This window comes from Salmo salar, chromosome 01, assembly GCF_965601325.2.
Source record: "Salmo salar chromosome 01, fSalSal1, whole genome shotgun sequence".
Lineage (NCBI taxonomy): Eukaryota > Metazoa > Chordata > Actinopteri > Salmoniformes > Salmonidae > Salmo > Salmo salar.
In genome coordinates, this window is record NC_138291.1 from 73,980,001 (window position 1) to 73,996,684 (window position 16,684).

The following is a 16,684-nucleotide window of genomic DNA, read 5'->3' on the forward strand; positions in this document are numbered from 1 at the left end:
TGGAAGCAGACCCCCGAGGCCAAATGGCCCACTCACCCCCTCCTCTGCAGGGCATTGGCACGGGTCACTCACGACTCCTCCAGGCTCCCCATGCTCTTAGAAGTGTTGTAACTGAGGGGAAAGACAGCGAAATAACACTCACATGCCGTCTGGCCCAGTGTGTATTATAAGCAGCCGAATATGCACTGCTATCAATGATTTGGTCCACTCCTTATAACAGATTAGTATAGAAAATATATTACTTGTACACATTAACATAGTTTTCACTTATCTAATGTGCTCTCATCAGAACTTGACAGTTACGGAAACCAGTTGAGAGTATTGGAACACAGCCCCTGTCTGCAGAGACATCCGAGGGTTTAGAGGTCAGAGGTTACAGTACCTTTTCTCCTTTATCTTGCCCGAGTCGACCACATAGACCATGTCATTGATAGTGAAGGAGGTATCTGTGAAGTTGGTTGTGATGATGATCTTGGTGACCAGCTGAACACAGCCTGCTGCTCCTCGTTAGACAGGGACGATTGGACCTCCCGAGTGGTGCAGCAGTCTAAGCGTCACTACAAACCCGGGTTTTATCCCAGGCTGTGCCACAGCCGGCCGTGACCAGGAGACCCATGAGGCAGCGCACAATTTGCCCAGCGTCGTCCGGGTTAGAGGAGGGTTTGGCTGACAGGGATTTCCTTGTCCCCGTAAAGCTCTAGTGACTCCTTGCGGCGGGCCAGGCGCCTGCAAACTGACTTCGGTCGCCAGCTGGACTGTGTTTCCTCCGACACATTGGTGCGGCTGGTTTCTGGGTTAAGCGAGCAGTGTGTCAAGAAGCAGTGCAGCTTGGCAGGGTCGTGTTTCGGAGGACGCATGGCTCTCGACCTTCACCTCTCCCGAGTCCGTAGGGGAGTTGCAGCGATGGGAACAGACTAACTACTCATTGGATATCACGAAATTGGGGAGTAGAAGTACAAAAAAATACTAAAATAAATAAATACAAAAAAATGTAAAGAAAAGAAAAAGACAGTGATGAGCAGAGCTGGTACATCACACACCTGACACACAATCACACGCACTTTACTACACACACACACACAACTATATCCACAACAAACATAACCCATCTACAGCTGTACCAGAACACACAAACTCAACCCATCACAACCACATATTTATGCAGAACTCTACAACTCATAATTCTAGCAATCCTGCAAGTTCATCCAGCACAGTGCTCCCTGTATTTCCCTAGCTGGCTCTGTTCCGGTTGTTGAACATCCTGTTGGACTAGACCTGCTCATAGAGCGTCATCTCAGCCAGGTTCAGCAGCACCAACACAGCACCTGGACAGGGAAGGAGACATTGTTGATACTGGAGATTTCCAGTGTTAATACACGGATACAGCATAACTTCATGTAAAGTGTTACCTAAAGGGAAATCAAGAAACTAAACGTTCACTGTGTGACTATCCATCTGCCATTCCATCTGTCTGTAGTGCTCTCTCACTTGGAGGGTAGCTATTGTCCCCGTCCACCATATAGTCCAGCACGCTCTGCACCAGGTCCAGATCTTATCCAGGCAGAGCTGGTCTTCAGCACAGACGTCTTGGTGTCTTTAAACAAACAAAAACATCCTAATTAACATTCTCAGAGTAGTAGTGGACTACAGGGAATAGGGTGCCATTTCAGACGCTGACAGTGTGGTGTATTTAGCTCAGGGGACAGGGAGATCAACAAAAGCGTCACCTTTGATTTGATTTGTATTGGAATAGTGAGTTCCTGCAGGCTGAGCTGCTGGTCAGGGAGTCTTTAATGAAGTCTTTCTTTTGGAGGTTCCTGATGGACCACATGTTGTCTCCCAGCTAGTCCACAGGGTCTCTGGCCCCGCCTCTGTCCCTCCTGCTGCCCGATGAGATCCCTGTGAGGTCTGCCTCCCCCCCAGCCTCCTCAGCAACATTCCTGTGGTGCAATACAGCAGCCTGGTAGAGGGAGGAAGGAAGGAAGGGGGGGACATAGAGTGAGAGAGAGAGAGAACGAGTGCAAGTTTAATTGAAGTTCAACAACAGCTTTAACTAGAATGCAAGGTTATGCATGTGAGCGTGTGTACAACATTGAGTTCCACTGACCCCGATGGTCTCCAGACGGATCTGGTAGCCCCTGAGTTACCGAGGCGTTCTGCCCGCTCCTGTGCCACCCTCTCAGCCACAGAGATGGCAAAAATACGGCAGGGCTGGGTGCAGATGATGTTAGCCACCTGGTCGGCAGGCCCACTCAGAGACGCATCCAGAATGAATTAAGGGATCTGGGTGGTCTTACCACACCTGTAGAAGACCAACACAAAGACATCAGATCTTAACACCAAGTTAACATCAAACATAGAACACTGCAGCATGCAACAAATCTAATACCATCATTTCACATCAGCAGGTCCTTCTCATTCCAGTCAGCCAGCTTGAGTCTCTGCTGCACCATGGAGGTGAAATGCCTGGATGACTAGCAGAGAGAGGAACAGTAGCAGGGGATTAGGTGGAGCAAAAGGACATTCCAATATCATCACTAGGGACATGACCACTTATGATTTTAGCTGTAAGGTTTACAGGCATGACTAGTATTGGACAAGACTGATAAATCGCAATTCCCCCATAACACCAATAGATGGCGCTAAATAGCATGACTGGCTGCTTACATTTCTCTCTTGTACTGTAGTCAGGGATTTTTCTGCTATTGAAATCCTTAGGCAGGCCGACTTAGTGATTTTTCGGGTCGACTAAATCTCTCAGCTGCATGGGAAAATATGTAGAATTGCAGGAAATTTGCTTTAAAACGACAAAAACGTCTCTCCGCTCCATGGAGAAATTATTATAATTGCAGAAAATTGGCCCTGCCACGCCCCCACCACCTAAACTTTTTACCCCTTTTTCTCCCCAATTGGTAGTTCCAGTCTTGTCCCATCGCTGCAACTCCCATACGGACTCGGGAGAGGCAAAGGTCGAGAGCCATGCGTCTTTCAAAACATGACCCTGCCAAGCTGCACTGCTTCTTGACACACTGCATGCTTAACTCGGAAGCCAGCCGCACCAATGTGTCGGAGGAAACATTGTCCAACTGGCAACCATATCAGCGTGCACGCGCCCGGCCCGCCACAGGAGTCGCTAGAGTGCGATGGGACAAGGACATCCCGGCCAGCCAAACCCTCCACTAACTCGGACGATGCTGGGCCAATTGTGCGTCGCCTCATATGTCTCCCAGTCACGGCCGGCTGCGACACAGCCCGGGTTCGAACCCAGATCTGTAGTGTCGCCTCTGCAGTGCGAGGCGACACTCGGGAGGCCCACAGCTGCGCCACTCGGGAGGCCCTAAGACCCTTTTTGATCTGGAAAAAACCCTGGTAGTAACAGCCCAGAATGAAGTACACTCTCTACTTGACCTGTTTTCTCCAGAAACCCTCGACACAGTTTGGTGTTCTCTTGCTGATGGCCCTCTGTCTTCTCTTCATGCCTTTTCACCATCTTTTTCCTCCGGTTGACATACAGTGCCTTCGGAAAGTATTCAGACCCCTTGACTCTTTCCACATTTTGTTACGTTACAGCCTTATTCTAAAATAGATAAAAATTCTCAGCAATCTACATACAATACCCCATAATGACAAAACGAAAACAGGTTTAGACATTTTTGCTAATTTATAAATACATAAAATAACAGAAATACCTTATTTACATAAGTATTCAGACCCTTTGCTATGAGACTCGAAATTGAGCTCAGGTGCATCCTGTTTCCATTGATCATCCTTGAGATGTTTCTACAACTTGATTGGAGTCCACCTGTGGTAAATTCAATTGATTGGACATGAGTTGGAAAGTCACACACCTGTCTATATAAGGTCCTCCAGCTCATACTCTGTAGAGCTGAATTCAGGCTGGCTGGCTCTTGGGGGCCCAAGGCGGTCCCCTTGGTGGGCATCTGGTGCTTATACTTGCACTTGGTTCCAAACCTGCAGCCGGTAGATGTCCCGAAAGTGAACGGGGGCCGCCGGTGATAGCGCAGGAGGTCGGGGTCCAGAGTGATGGTCCACATGCTGTTGGCAATACGCTCGGTGAAGCGGTTGCCGTAGATGGCCAGAGACTCCTGCTGATACCTGCAGAAATTTCCTATGGCAAACAGTCCTATGACTGGCTTGGGTGTGGGCCACCGTTCGTCCTCTGAGTCAGGATCATAGACAGGGCTCTCCCCAGGCTCATTAGGTTCCAGAACTGCCCTTCCTCCTGGTAATCCAGCTAGCCATACTCCTCCTCTTCATCGTACTCCTCTGCTTCTTCACTGAGAAAGAACAGGTGGGTTAAGATTTTGTGATGTTATTAGTCTGTTCCAGTCAAAAAGGCGAATGACACCTGATACATCCCAGTGCAACTAAACAAACCTCTTCAGAGAAGAAAACAACAATCCCTGAATACCAACACCTTTTCCAATTCTTCCAAAATTATACAGGCTCTCTTCCTATGTTATGAGAACACTCACTCATAAGGCTCGTTGTCATAGTCCTAGGTCTGCAGCTCTCTCAACAGCTCCTTCACCTGCTCCTGGTTCTTGTTGGTAATGAAGATCTTCTACATGGGCAGCTTGCCCATCATCTCTGCCAGTGCCCCTTCCTACTCTGCTAACCCGGCCTGCACCACCCCCTCCCATTCCTCTGCCTGTGGTGAGAGAAAGAGAGATTTGTTTATTATTCTGCTTTATTCCACAGTTCAAAGGATAAGAGCTACTATCTAACTAATTATCTTAATTAAGAGTAGTGCAGTATAAAACCCAACTGACTATTCAATAGCACAACGCATTGCCAGCCAACTAGGTTATGTGGATTATGCGTCGACATACTACTTGCATTACTGTAGCACTAGGTTCTTTTGCAGTTGCTCATTTCACTTCCTAATCTGGATTTCAGTTTTCAGTTCAGATGACACATACAAGTAGAGCAAGTGGACATCATTTTTGCAAGGCACGGTGTCGGTGCCTTGAAAGTAGTAGGAACCGGCTAGCTAAAATGTTACTTTATGGCTGACAAGGCACACGTTTACATCGTGTTTAGTTCATAACACTTCTTGGGTTGTCGGCAAACTAGATCATTGACCAGAATGACCACTCAACAGTGCATTGTCACAGCCAGCTGGGACGGAGGATTGCTAGCCATTAGCCATAAAATAGATATCAGTAGGTCGGGAGGCACATTATTTTTTTCTGTATGTGCAAGAGGACAATTAGTAAATTATTTTGCTATTCAAAAAACAATTTACTATAGAGAAAAATAATGCATAAGAGAAACGGATAACAGGTTATTTATCCAGAGACCAAGACAATTTACAACTTCACCGTCTTTCTCATTGGTTAATCAATCAGAGGTCAAAGTTTATTTTCCGGTAAAGGTTGTGTAGAGTTACCATGGTAATATAAAGTTTAGGAAGTGCATCGCAAGAACATCAGCTGGACCAGCACGAAAAAATTTAATAAGATATAGCTATAGTCATATTTGAACTAGCAACAAATCCGAAATGTATTGACTAGCTTGACAGCCAGTTAGTTATCTGAAAGCTCTAGCTATATTGAGTAAATTCAATTTCACGAAGCAATACTAAAATGTCAGGTGAGTAGCCAACGTTAGCCAGTTACCGTACTGTTTAGCCAGCATAATACAGAAATAGCATAGCTAGCTACAACATAATGTCATTATTAAAGTGTTTTTCCTGCAGAGAAGAAAAAAGGAAAGGTCACAGAAAGCGAAGGTAGGCAGAGACCAGACTTGGACATCTCAAGATATCTGCTTTTTTTGGTGTGTAAATATTGTATGTTTGTGCTTAAGGCTAACTATTAGCCTATGTCGCAGTCTTAAACTCCACTCACATATTTATTTTCAGAGGAAGGGAATTTGCATGTATCCTACATTTTCCCAACTGGTGACAGATATGGTAAGTGCTCATATTGACACAGTAACATTAAATGAATGATTATAACTGTTATAACCACCTGTTATAACCAGCTGCATTACTGTGGTCATCACCAGAAGGAGAGTGCTGCAGGTCCACAGAGGGAGTCGTGGTGAGGAGTGGTATGGGCAAACACACCTCAGCCAGTGGTGTCACCTACACTGGAGAGTGGCATGATGACAAGGTATGTGTGTGCGAGTGCATGGCTGGGTGTAGGCCTATGTTAGGACAGAATTGATAGGGATTGGTATTTGGATTAGAGGGTCATAGTTTTTGTGATGTCTGCTGTGAGTGACCAGTGCTCCCTCTATTCCAGATGAATGGCAGAGGGACTCTGGAGTATCCCTCTGGGGCCCTGTATGAAGGGGACTTCAAAGACAACATGTATCACGGCACAGGGACATACAGCTTCTCTGACGGGACCAAATACTGCGGCAGCTTCAGCAAGAACAGGTGAACCCATTTACTTTAGCGTGTTAACTTTTTCCTGTCATATTTTGATATAGGCTAGTGAATGTTAGGTGAATAATAGGCTAGGCCTATGGCTAGTGAATGTTAGGTGAATAATAGGCTAGGCCTATGGCTAGTGAATGATGGCTCTATTGTTTTTTTTATAGGTTGGAGGGTGACGGGGAGTTCACCGACTCTCAGGGACTTGTTTGGATTGGAGGCTTCCACAACAAGGCAGCTCCTGGTTTGAAACTTAAACTCAACATGTAACCCATGACATAATGTGAAATAACATGACTCTAGTTTCTCTTACATTTATGAGCATTTATTGAATATAGATAAAAAATATATTCAAAATAACAAAATTAGACTCCAGTAAGAGATTGTAAAGGCACCAAATGAAACGAAACATACAATGTCCTTGTTCTTCCCATAAAACTCCTGCAGTGACACCTGGTCTCTTCTACCTGTAGGAAAGACTTTGAAGTAGTCAGCGTATGACAGTGTGGTGAACACACCTCATGGCACTATGCAATGAATGAGTGATTGCTTTGAGTCACACAGTCAAGAGTCCTCTTTGGAGGTGCTGAAACAGTTTGTGTGTGTGGCTGTGTAAGCCTCAGTTAACCAACCGTGTTAGGCTAAAACGATTTATACTACAGTTTATTTGGCATCTTGTAACTCTTCATAAACAGCATACAAATCTAGATCGGTGGAGGAATCCATCAATGTTCTGTTTCTTGAACGCCAACAAGAATGTCTCTTTACTCCCACTGATGTCACTATAATGTGTGTGTGGTATAATTTATATAGTTCTTATGCTTAATGTGTGCATCTGGTGTTAACTTTGTTCAACAAATTCAGTTGTGATGAATTCGTCAATAAGATGTGTGGTGGTTATGTCCATAAGTGTCTTCAGTAAATCATCAAACATCTCCTGAGAGCATAGAAAAGGAAACAGAGTTCTTTCATAGTTGCGTATTTTGAGTAATGTCTTTTACATTTAACTTTTTTTACCCCTCTGACTAAACAAGCAGAGGTCAGTGCATCGCCTGGCCTTGTCCATTTGTCATTCACAGATGTTGGTCCTTCTCCCTCCAACCCCAAGCTAGCCTGGAGTGCTTGGGTCTTGATATGGGTGCTGGGGGTGGTTTGTATGGTGGGAGGTAGCATGGCGCATGTACTGCATCACCCATCCAGCGTATCAGATCGGTGGAGAATATTCCCATACGCTTATTAGGGTAGTACAGCACTCCACAAACACACAAAGAATCAGAACATTGTTCACAGGAAGGCCTTGATTTGTGGGAATAGTATGCTCTTCGTTGAAACACACATCCTTTTGTTGAGCATCTGAACTAGCTTTTCATCCCCGGTGGACTTGTGCTGCAGCCTTCCAAGCACAAGGCCAGAACTTGTGACACTGGTAATAAGGCTATGCTACATAAGGAGAGGCAACACACACAACTTCCTGTTTTCTTGGAAGACCGCAAGCTGTGGAAGGAGTGATCAGAGTTTTGAGATTTGAGAAACTGTGCCCGCTGGCATCAAAAGGCCCGTAGTCCTCTCCTGCAGTCAATGACCAAAAGTGGTGTTATTAATATTTTTTTGTAATTACATAATTAATAAAGATTTTTTTTTTTTTTAACTGATGGAAATCCTGTGTTTCTATGTCAAACAGTTTTGTTATATTTCAGTCTTCTCTGATGTAAATAAAGTTTAATATTGGGATGCAAACTCCCAATTGAATACATTTCAACTCTATATCTGAAGCGGAACAGGTGTCTTTAAAAAAAAAAAATGTAAGTCCATAATCATGTATGTGAGGTGCGTCAATTTGTTTAAGACAGGCTCCCGAGTGGCGCAGTGGTCTAAAGCACTGCATCTGAGGCGTTACTACAGACCCTGGTTTGATTCCACGCTGTATCACATCCGGACGTGATTGGGAGTCCCATAGGGCGGTGCACAATTTGCCCAGCATCGTCCGGGTTTAGCCGGGGTAGGCCGTCATTTTAAATAAGAATTTGTTCTTAACTGACTTAATATCTTTTTCTTTCTTTTTTTAACTACCAAGAATCCCTGTGACCCTGATTTAGCCTACTGCAGTAAAAGGCTAATCACACTGATTCACACAACGCTGACAGAATAATGTATTACATTTGTACAGTACTTTTCATTATACAGAATCTCAATTTAAAAAATAAACCAGAAAAAATGGACGCAACTAGACAGGGCAACTGACACAGCTGATGCTACAAGGGACAAGGAGCACAGCTATCAACAAGCCTTTCTAAAGAGAAAGGGGCTGAAAGCCTGATTTCTCCAAGGAGCTGAACTTGGTCCTGGGGGCGTGGAGGAGCAGAATGCCATTACTATATACAGTATAAACATTAACCCTACTAGAGTCTGATACCAATAACACACTCATTCATAGATACCCACACAGTTAAAAAAAACATCGGGGAAATGTGAATCCTTGTGTGTATCAGTGAATCCAAAACACATACCCACTATACAGTAGAAACACTGCACAAACATGCTGATGTAAAAATATACTACAGCATTATGTGCAGTAGGCCTACTTAATTGTGTGCATAACACACAACACACTGAAGCACATCATACATCACTGTTTCTAACAGTAACATACAGACACACAGTCATCAAGTAAACTTGGCCAAATACTGTATGGAATCACATAGAAAATGTACAATGACTGAAATGGCGTCATATCCTGACTACCTTTTGCATGTCACCCGCCTGAGCAGACCAAATCCTTTGTCACAGTTCTGTTTTATCTTTTCTATGAAATTGGGCATTCATGTTAAGGGGAAATTGAATCAGCTGTCCAATTGTCTCCTCATGAAGGAGTGTCAAAAGCCCTCAAGCTCTACCCCTCTCTTCCATCTCTCTCTCCCTGTCTCTCCTCTCCCACCATCATTCCACTTACTGTACACAAGGGCCCTTTTTGTGTGGAGGATCATCAGACTCACATGATTTAGAGCGAGGGTTCGCAGGACAGTGTTCAGAGGAGGACAGAACAGAGGAGTGCCTTGAACGCTAAAACTACACAACCCTGTTTGTGGTCTAGGTAGGTGGGCACGGGAACCATGGAAAACAGCAAGACGGAAGGTACATTCTGGTTCTATAATCAAGATGTCACCTTGACTACAGGTATCACCAATATGGTTTTGGTTGATGGTTTTGTGTTTTTATGATTTGTTGGTAGTCACATGGTTTATAGAGATGCTACAGTAAAGAAAAATAATTGTATTGTTGCTGTGGAATATCTTTGGTGTGCTGTGAGTAACATATTTTTTTATGTGTTTGAACTGGTTACATGGACAAATACGCTTTTTATGAAACCTGTTGTTGATGGACAGTTATTGGAAAGATATTGAAACAAAGTTGGTATGCTTGAACTTCTCATTCAATGTTCTTCGGCATTACATGACTATCTGACTATCCAATGCCTTAAGAACTGGTTAAGTGGCAAAACTCTGATGTATGATACAACCATTGGAAGACTTCAAATTTGGTCCAAATTGGTTGTCTTGAATTTTCTTTTACATTGTTCTTTTTCTCAGGACATTTGCTATACATGTATTCCTGTTTAGAATATGTAATTCCAGCACAAGCTCAAATGCATAATGTATGATTAGCAGACATTTAAAATGACCTTTAAATGCTGCTCGCTGTTTGGACATTTGGCATTTGAACAGAAACAGATGCAGTTCAGTAGGGTATTTCCATTATGGTACAACTGTTTGATTGTTTGATGACACAAGCCCTGTCTACCTTAACATTACATGTAGAATTTCAGTGTTTGGGTAACTTGTAAGCGTTTACTCTTACATTATTTACTGTGCATAGGCTGCATAATGAGACGTTGTGTTGGACATCCCACATGACTATATGATTTGTCTTTATCATAGTCTATTTTGTTCTGTATCTCCAAATAATGGTTTGTGTATAATTGGGAGCTGTATCTGAGTAACTGAGGATTTTCTCCATAGTGATGTGTGAGTGACAGGGAGCTACAGTAAATCCATAGTGATGTGTGAGTGACAGGGAGCTACAGTAAATCCATATTGATGTGTGAGTGACAGGGAGCTACAGTAAATCCATAGTGATGTGTGAGTGACAGGGAGCTACAGTAAATCCATATTGATGTGTGATTAACTGATGGCCTTGACTTCTAGAACAAAACCAGGAAATGGAGGAGGCCAACCTAGAGATTGCTCAGGTAACCAGCTCTATAGTCAGTCCCTTTGCAAGAGACACCGCTGCCTATGTGCAGTTTGATCAACACTGCCAGAGAAATGGAAATAGCCTCGGCTACGGCCTGTCTCTAATCGTATTATATGTAAATGCATGTCAATGCACTATGTTCTAACAACATGCTACAGATATGTAAAATATCGTAACAGTACTGGACAAGGTACAATATAATACACAGACGTTGTTGCACTGCTGTAAGGTACTGTATGTGTTGTGTATGTACTGTACTGTTATGCACTCTAAAGTAGTGAGCAGAGGCAGGGTATTGCACAGCAAAACAGAGATAACATCTGTACATCTGTAAAGAAGGGCAGCTGCCCTAATGAATCTGCAGCCTGATGGCTTTCACATGACCGTATCCACAGAGTAGAGGAGTGAAGAGAAGATGACTGGGGCTGGCAGCAGTCTGAACCCCTGTCTGTTCACATGAGCTGATTCACTTATCTCTGCAGACTAAATTCAATAAGCCAACATCCTAAGAACGGCAGCCACACCAAAGGAGAGGAAAAAAGGAATCCCTGCTGGCATATAACAGAAGGGGAAAAAAGAGAAATTGGGACACTCCAAACGACAACAACAATGAAAAAGATAACGAGGATAATGTGACTCAGTGGAGAGCGTTGTAGGAAACGAACCCTGTGGCAAAATTAGCTGTGACCTAGCTGACCTCTGATACGCTCTTAGAAAAAGGCTTTTTGGGCTGTCCCCATACGAGAACCCTCTAGAGCGTTGGGCCAGTAACCGAAAGATTGCTAGTTCTAATCCCTGAACCGACAAGGTAAAAACTGTCCATGTGCCCTTGAGCAAGGCACTTAACCCTATTTGCTCCTGGGTCGCTGTTGATCATTTCAGACCCTGGCCGTGACTCCACTCTCTGAGGGTGTCTCAGAGAAAAAAATATTTCCAATTCACGCATGCATATTAATACACACTTGTACATGTGTAAAGTAGGACAAATATAAGCACCCACAAAATTATTATTACTATGGTTTTTTATTTTAATTTTATTTCACCTTTATTTAACCTGGTAGGCTAGTTGAGAACAAGTTCTTATTTACAACTGCGACCTGGCCAAGATAAAGCAAAGCAGTGCAACACAAATAACAACACAGAGTTACACATGGAATAAACAAACATACAGTCAATAATACAATAGAAATGGGTCTATATACAATGTGTGCAAATGAGGTACTGAGGTGATTAAAACAGCTAAGTAATTTATTCACCCCCACATGTGGAACCAACGTAGCATTTCACAGTTATGTTCTGGACATTTTGGAGCCATTAGCAATGTCACAAACAATCATATCACTGTAGTAACGGTTGTTACATCCTGACTGCTAACCTCTGACCTGGTGCTCCAGCTGCAGTCCTTGGTGGCAGAGCTGCGTACGTTGCTGCAGGGGGTGTTACAGGACATGGCTGCGCTGCAGCAGAGGGACAGCAGCCTGGAGGAGAGGGCTCAGGCACACCAGAGAGACCTGGATGACAGGATCATGGGAATCAGAAACTCCCTCAACACGTTTAAGGTACCGCACTCCCCACATGACTTGACGGAACCTCACTGATATCTGAAACCAAATATTTGCCTGTTTGTCATTCTGCTCATACCATACAAGTGGACTACAGTAAAACCAGTAACAGTTTCTAGCAATTCAAGCAGGATGCTTAACACAAAAAAAGTATTGCAGTATGTAGCTATCTGATACATGTACCATGTATTGTGAATGTAGCTAGATATCGTAGTGATGTGATTGTGCTATATACAGTGGCCAGTTTATTAGGTACACCCATTTACTACCGGGTCAGACCTCCCTTTGCCTCCAGAACAACCTGAATTCTTTGGGGCATGGAAATATTGCTCAATTGGTATGAAGGGACCTAACGTGTGCCAGGAAAACATTCCCCACACCATTACACCACCGCCACCAGCCTGTACCATTGACACCAGGCAGGATGGGTCCATGGACTCATGCTGCTTACGCCAAATCCTGAATCTGCCATCAGCATGACGCAACAGGAACCAGGATTTGTCAGACCAGACAATGTTTTTCCACTCTTCAATTATCCAATGTTGGTGATGGCGTGCCCACTGGAGCCACTTCTTCTGGTTTTAGCTGATATGAGTGGAACCCGGTGTTGTCATCTGTTGAAATAGCCCATCCGTGACAATGATCGATGAGTTGTGCATTTCGAGATGCCGTACTGCGCATCACTTGTATGATTCTTGCCATTCCCCTTTGACCTCTATCATCAATGAGCTGTTTTCGCTCACAGGACTGCATCTGACTGGATGTTTTTTGTTTGGCCGCGCCATTCTTGGTAAACCCTAGATACTGTCGTGCATGAAAAGCCCAGGAGTCCGGCCATTTCTGAGATACTGAAACCGGCGCGCCTGGCACCGACATTCATACCACGCTCAAAGTCTCTTAGTTCACTCGTTTTGCCCATTCTAATATTCAATTGAACAGTGACTAAATGCCTCGATGCCTGCTTTATATTGCAAGCCAAAGCCATGTGACTCACTGTCTGTAGGAGCGAAACCATTTTCGTGAACGGGGTGGTGTACCTATTAAACTGGTCACTGAGTGTATGTCCTGGTTGTGTTTAGGAGGACCTGAGCAGTGCTCTAACCCAGATCAAAGAGATTAGCAGCAGACAGAAAGAGCTACAGGAAGGCCTGGAGTTCCTCCAATCAGAGACCGGCAGAGAGATCCGGCCCGTCCAACAGAGGTGTGTGACACACACACGTTGCATGCACAGACATTCACACACATACTTTCATCACCTGAAATGAACTCAGCATTCCCCTTGGTTTTGTCAGAAAAAGCTCCAAAGGGGACTGCCATGGGGAGGGCCATGAGTGTCTCTCCAACCAGACAGAGCTCAACGTCATCCAGCATTACTTTGCCAGCCTGCCCAGCATCTCTCCACACAGGAGCATAGCCTCGACACAGAGTGAGTTATGCCTCTGAGGGACAGACAGAGTCCACTCATAGCAGATCCTGTATGTGTGTCATCGATGTACTGACTAGCTGGTCCTTACCCATTGGGCACAGACGTCAATTCAAAGTTTATTCCACATTGGTTCAACGTCATTTCATTGAAATGACTTGGAAAACAGTGCTTCAACCAGTGTGTACCCAGTGGGTTAGGATTAGGGTTAGCCATTGAACGTACTTGCTTTAGCTGAATCAAATACCTGGCGGCTGTATAGGGATGTTTACAGCACATGAAATCAATCAGAGACAGCGGAATCGCATTGACAATGCTTGTTTTTTCTCCCTGTGTATGTACTGTGTGTGGTGCAGCCTCTAACTCAGAGCAGGAGGCAGCCAGTGGCCTGCCCCAGAGGGGTCAGTCTAAGTCTCCAGTGTGGACAGAATCGAAAGAGAGCCGGGACGACACGGATGCACAGAGTGCCTCAGAAAACAGTGAGGCACATCACCACTGACGTTACACGGATCAGTGACCTATTCCCTTGTTACATTACAGAGCCCTACATTAAATGATGTTGTAGTTAATAGACTTATTCCCATTTAATAGGTCACAGCTGTGTAAAAAGCACACTGATTTTATTAACCTTCATTTCCAGTGGTGGCCAGAGAACAACAATTCAAACAATGTGAGCAACACATTCAAGAATGATCACTACAAAACTACAGTTACAACATTTCAAATAAATTACATGACATTCAAAAAGGGTAGTAGAAACTAATATATACAATCAATCAAAATATTTTATCAGAGCCCTAAATTCACTTTTTGGGACCCAAAAATCTAGGTTTAAAGTGGAATGTGGGGCATAGTAACCGAAAGCAGTCTTCCCTAACGCAGAGGAGATCAGTGGAACCTTTAGTACCAACCAGTCTTGAGAGCGAGTCTTATAGTTACTCGATTTCCAGTTTAGAAGTGAGGTGAGGTAGTATGGGAGTTTCTGGAGTTTCTGGAGAAATACTTTATATATGAATCGTGAATCATAGTCAGAGACACCCAGCCGACAGAACTACAGTATATACAGTTGAAGTCTGAAGTTTATATACACCTTAGCCAACTACATTTACTCTCAGTTTTTCACAATTCCTGACATTTAATCCTAGTAAACATTCCCTGTCATAGGTCAGTTAGGATCACCACTTTATTTTAAGAATGTGAAATGTCAGAATAATAGTAGAGAGAATTATTTATTTCAGCTTTTATTTCATTCATCACATTCCCAGTAGGTCAGAAGTTTACATACACTCAATTAGTATTTGGTAGCATTGCCTTTAAATTGTTTAACTAGGGTCAAACATTTCAGGTAGCCTTCCACAAGCTTCCCACAATAAGTTGGGGGAATTTTGGCCCATTCCTCCTGATAGAGCTTGTGTAACTGAGTCAGGTTTGTAGGCCTCCTTGCTCGCACATGCTTTTTCCGTTCTGCCCACAAATTTTCTATAGGATTGAGGTCAGGGCTTTGTGACGGCCACTCCAATACCTTGACTTTGTTGTCCTTAAGCCATTTTGCCACAACTTTGGAAGAATGCTTGGGGTCATTGTCCATTTGGAAGACCCATTTGTGACCAAGCTTTAACTTCCTGACTGATGTCTTGAGATGTTGCTTCAATATATCCACATCATTTTCCATCCTCATGATGCCATCTATTTTGTGAAGTGCACCAGTCCCTCCTACAGCAAAGCACCCCCACAACATGATGAAACCACCACCGTGCTTCACGATTGGGATGGTGTTCTTCGGCTTGCATGCCTCCCCCTTTATCCTCCAAACATCACGATGGTCATTATGGCCAAACAGTTCTATTTTTGTTTCATCAGACCAGAGGACATTTCTCCAAAAAGTACGATCTTTGTCCCCATGTGCAGCTGCAAACCGTAGTCTGGCTTTTTTATGGCGGTTTTGGAGCAGTGGCTTCATCCTTGCTGAGCGGCCTTTCAGGTTATGTCAATATAGGACTCCTTTTACTTTGGATAAAGATACTTTTGTACCTATTTCCTCCAGCATCTTCACAAGGTCCTTTGCTGTTGTTCTGGGATTGATTTGCACTTTTCGCACCGAAGTATGTTCATCTCTGGGAGACAGAACGCGTCTCCTTCCTGAGCGGTATGATGGCTGCATGGTCCCATGGTGTTTATACTTGCGTACTATTGTTTGTAGGGATGAACGTGGTACCTTCAGGCATTTGGAAATTGCTCCCAAGGATGAACCAGACTTGTGGAGGTCCACAAAAGTTTTTCTGAGGTCTTGGCTGATTTCTTTTGATTTTCCCATGATGTCAAGCAAAGAGGCACTGAGTTTGAAGGTAGGCCTTGAAATACATCCACAGGTACACCTCCAATTGACTCAAATGATGTCAATTAGCCTATCAGAAGCTTCTAAAGCCATGACATCATTTTCTGGAATTTTCCAAGCTGTTTAAAGGCACAGTCAACTTAGTGCATGTACCCTTCTGACCCACTGGAAATGTGATCAAATCAAATCAAAGTTTATTTGTCACATGTGCCGAATACAACAGGTGTAGACCTTACAGTGAAATGCTTACTTACAGGCTCTAACCAACAGTGCAAAAAATGTATTAGGTGAACAATAGGTAAGTAAAGAAATAAAAACAATAGTAAAAAGACAATGAACAATAACAGTAGCGAGGCTTTACTGTATACAGACACCGGTTAGTCGGGCTGATTGAGGTAGTATGTACATGAATGTATAGTTAAAGGGACTATGCATATATGATGAACAGAGAGTAGCAGTAGCATAAAAGAGGGGTTGGCGGGTGGTAGGTGGCGGGACACGATACTGATAGTCCGGTTAGCCAATGTGCGAGAGCACTGGTTGGTCGGCCCAATTGAGGTAGTATGTACATGAATGTATAGTTAAAGTGACTATGCATATATGATAAACAGAGAGTAGCAGCAGTGTAAAAGAGGGGTTGGGGGGGGGGGGCCCACAATGCAAATAGTCCAGGTAGCCATTTGATTACCTGTTCAGGAGTCTTATGG

At 43.9% G+C, this 16,684-nt stretch overlaps 2 protein-coding genes across 2 annotated transcripts; both read left to right on the forward strand.

The window, feature by feature from the left end:
• The first annotated feature begins 5,427 nt into the window (after positions 1-5,427).
• morn2 (MORN repeat containing 2) lies at positions 5,428-6,865 on the forward strand. The gene is made up of 6 exons (XM_014206025.3): positions 5,428-5,616; positions 5,723-5,755; positions 5,888-5,938; positions 6,034-6,140; positions 6,273-6,409; positions 6,574-6,865. Exons 1-6 carry the CDS (start codon positions 5,610-5,612, stop codon positions 6,674-6,676), a joined length of 438 nt encoding a protein of 145 aa, XP_014061500.1. The 5' UTR covers positions 5,428-5,609; the 3' UTR covers positions 6,677-6,865.
• Positions 6,866-9,335: 2,470 nt separating this feature from the next.
• On the forward strand, positions 9,336-16,610 carry LOC145858622 (uncharacterized). Its single transcript, XM_082957231.1, has 6 exons — positions 9,336-9,580; positions 10,609-10,652; positions 12,052-12,216; positions 13,299-13,420; positions 13,512-13,645; positions 13,999-16,610. Exons 1-6 carry the CDS (start codon positions 9,517-9,519, stop codon positions 14,139-14,141), a joined length of 672 nt encoding a protein of 223 aa, XP_082813357.1. The 5' UTR covers positions 9,336-9,516; the 3' UTR covers positions 14,142-16,610.
• The last annotated feature ends 74 nt before the right edge of the window (positions 16,611-16,684 follow it).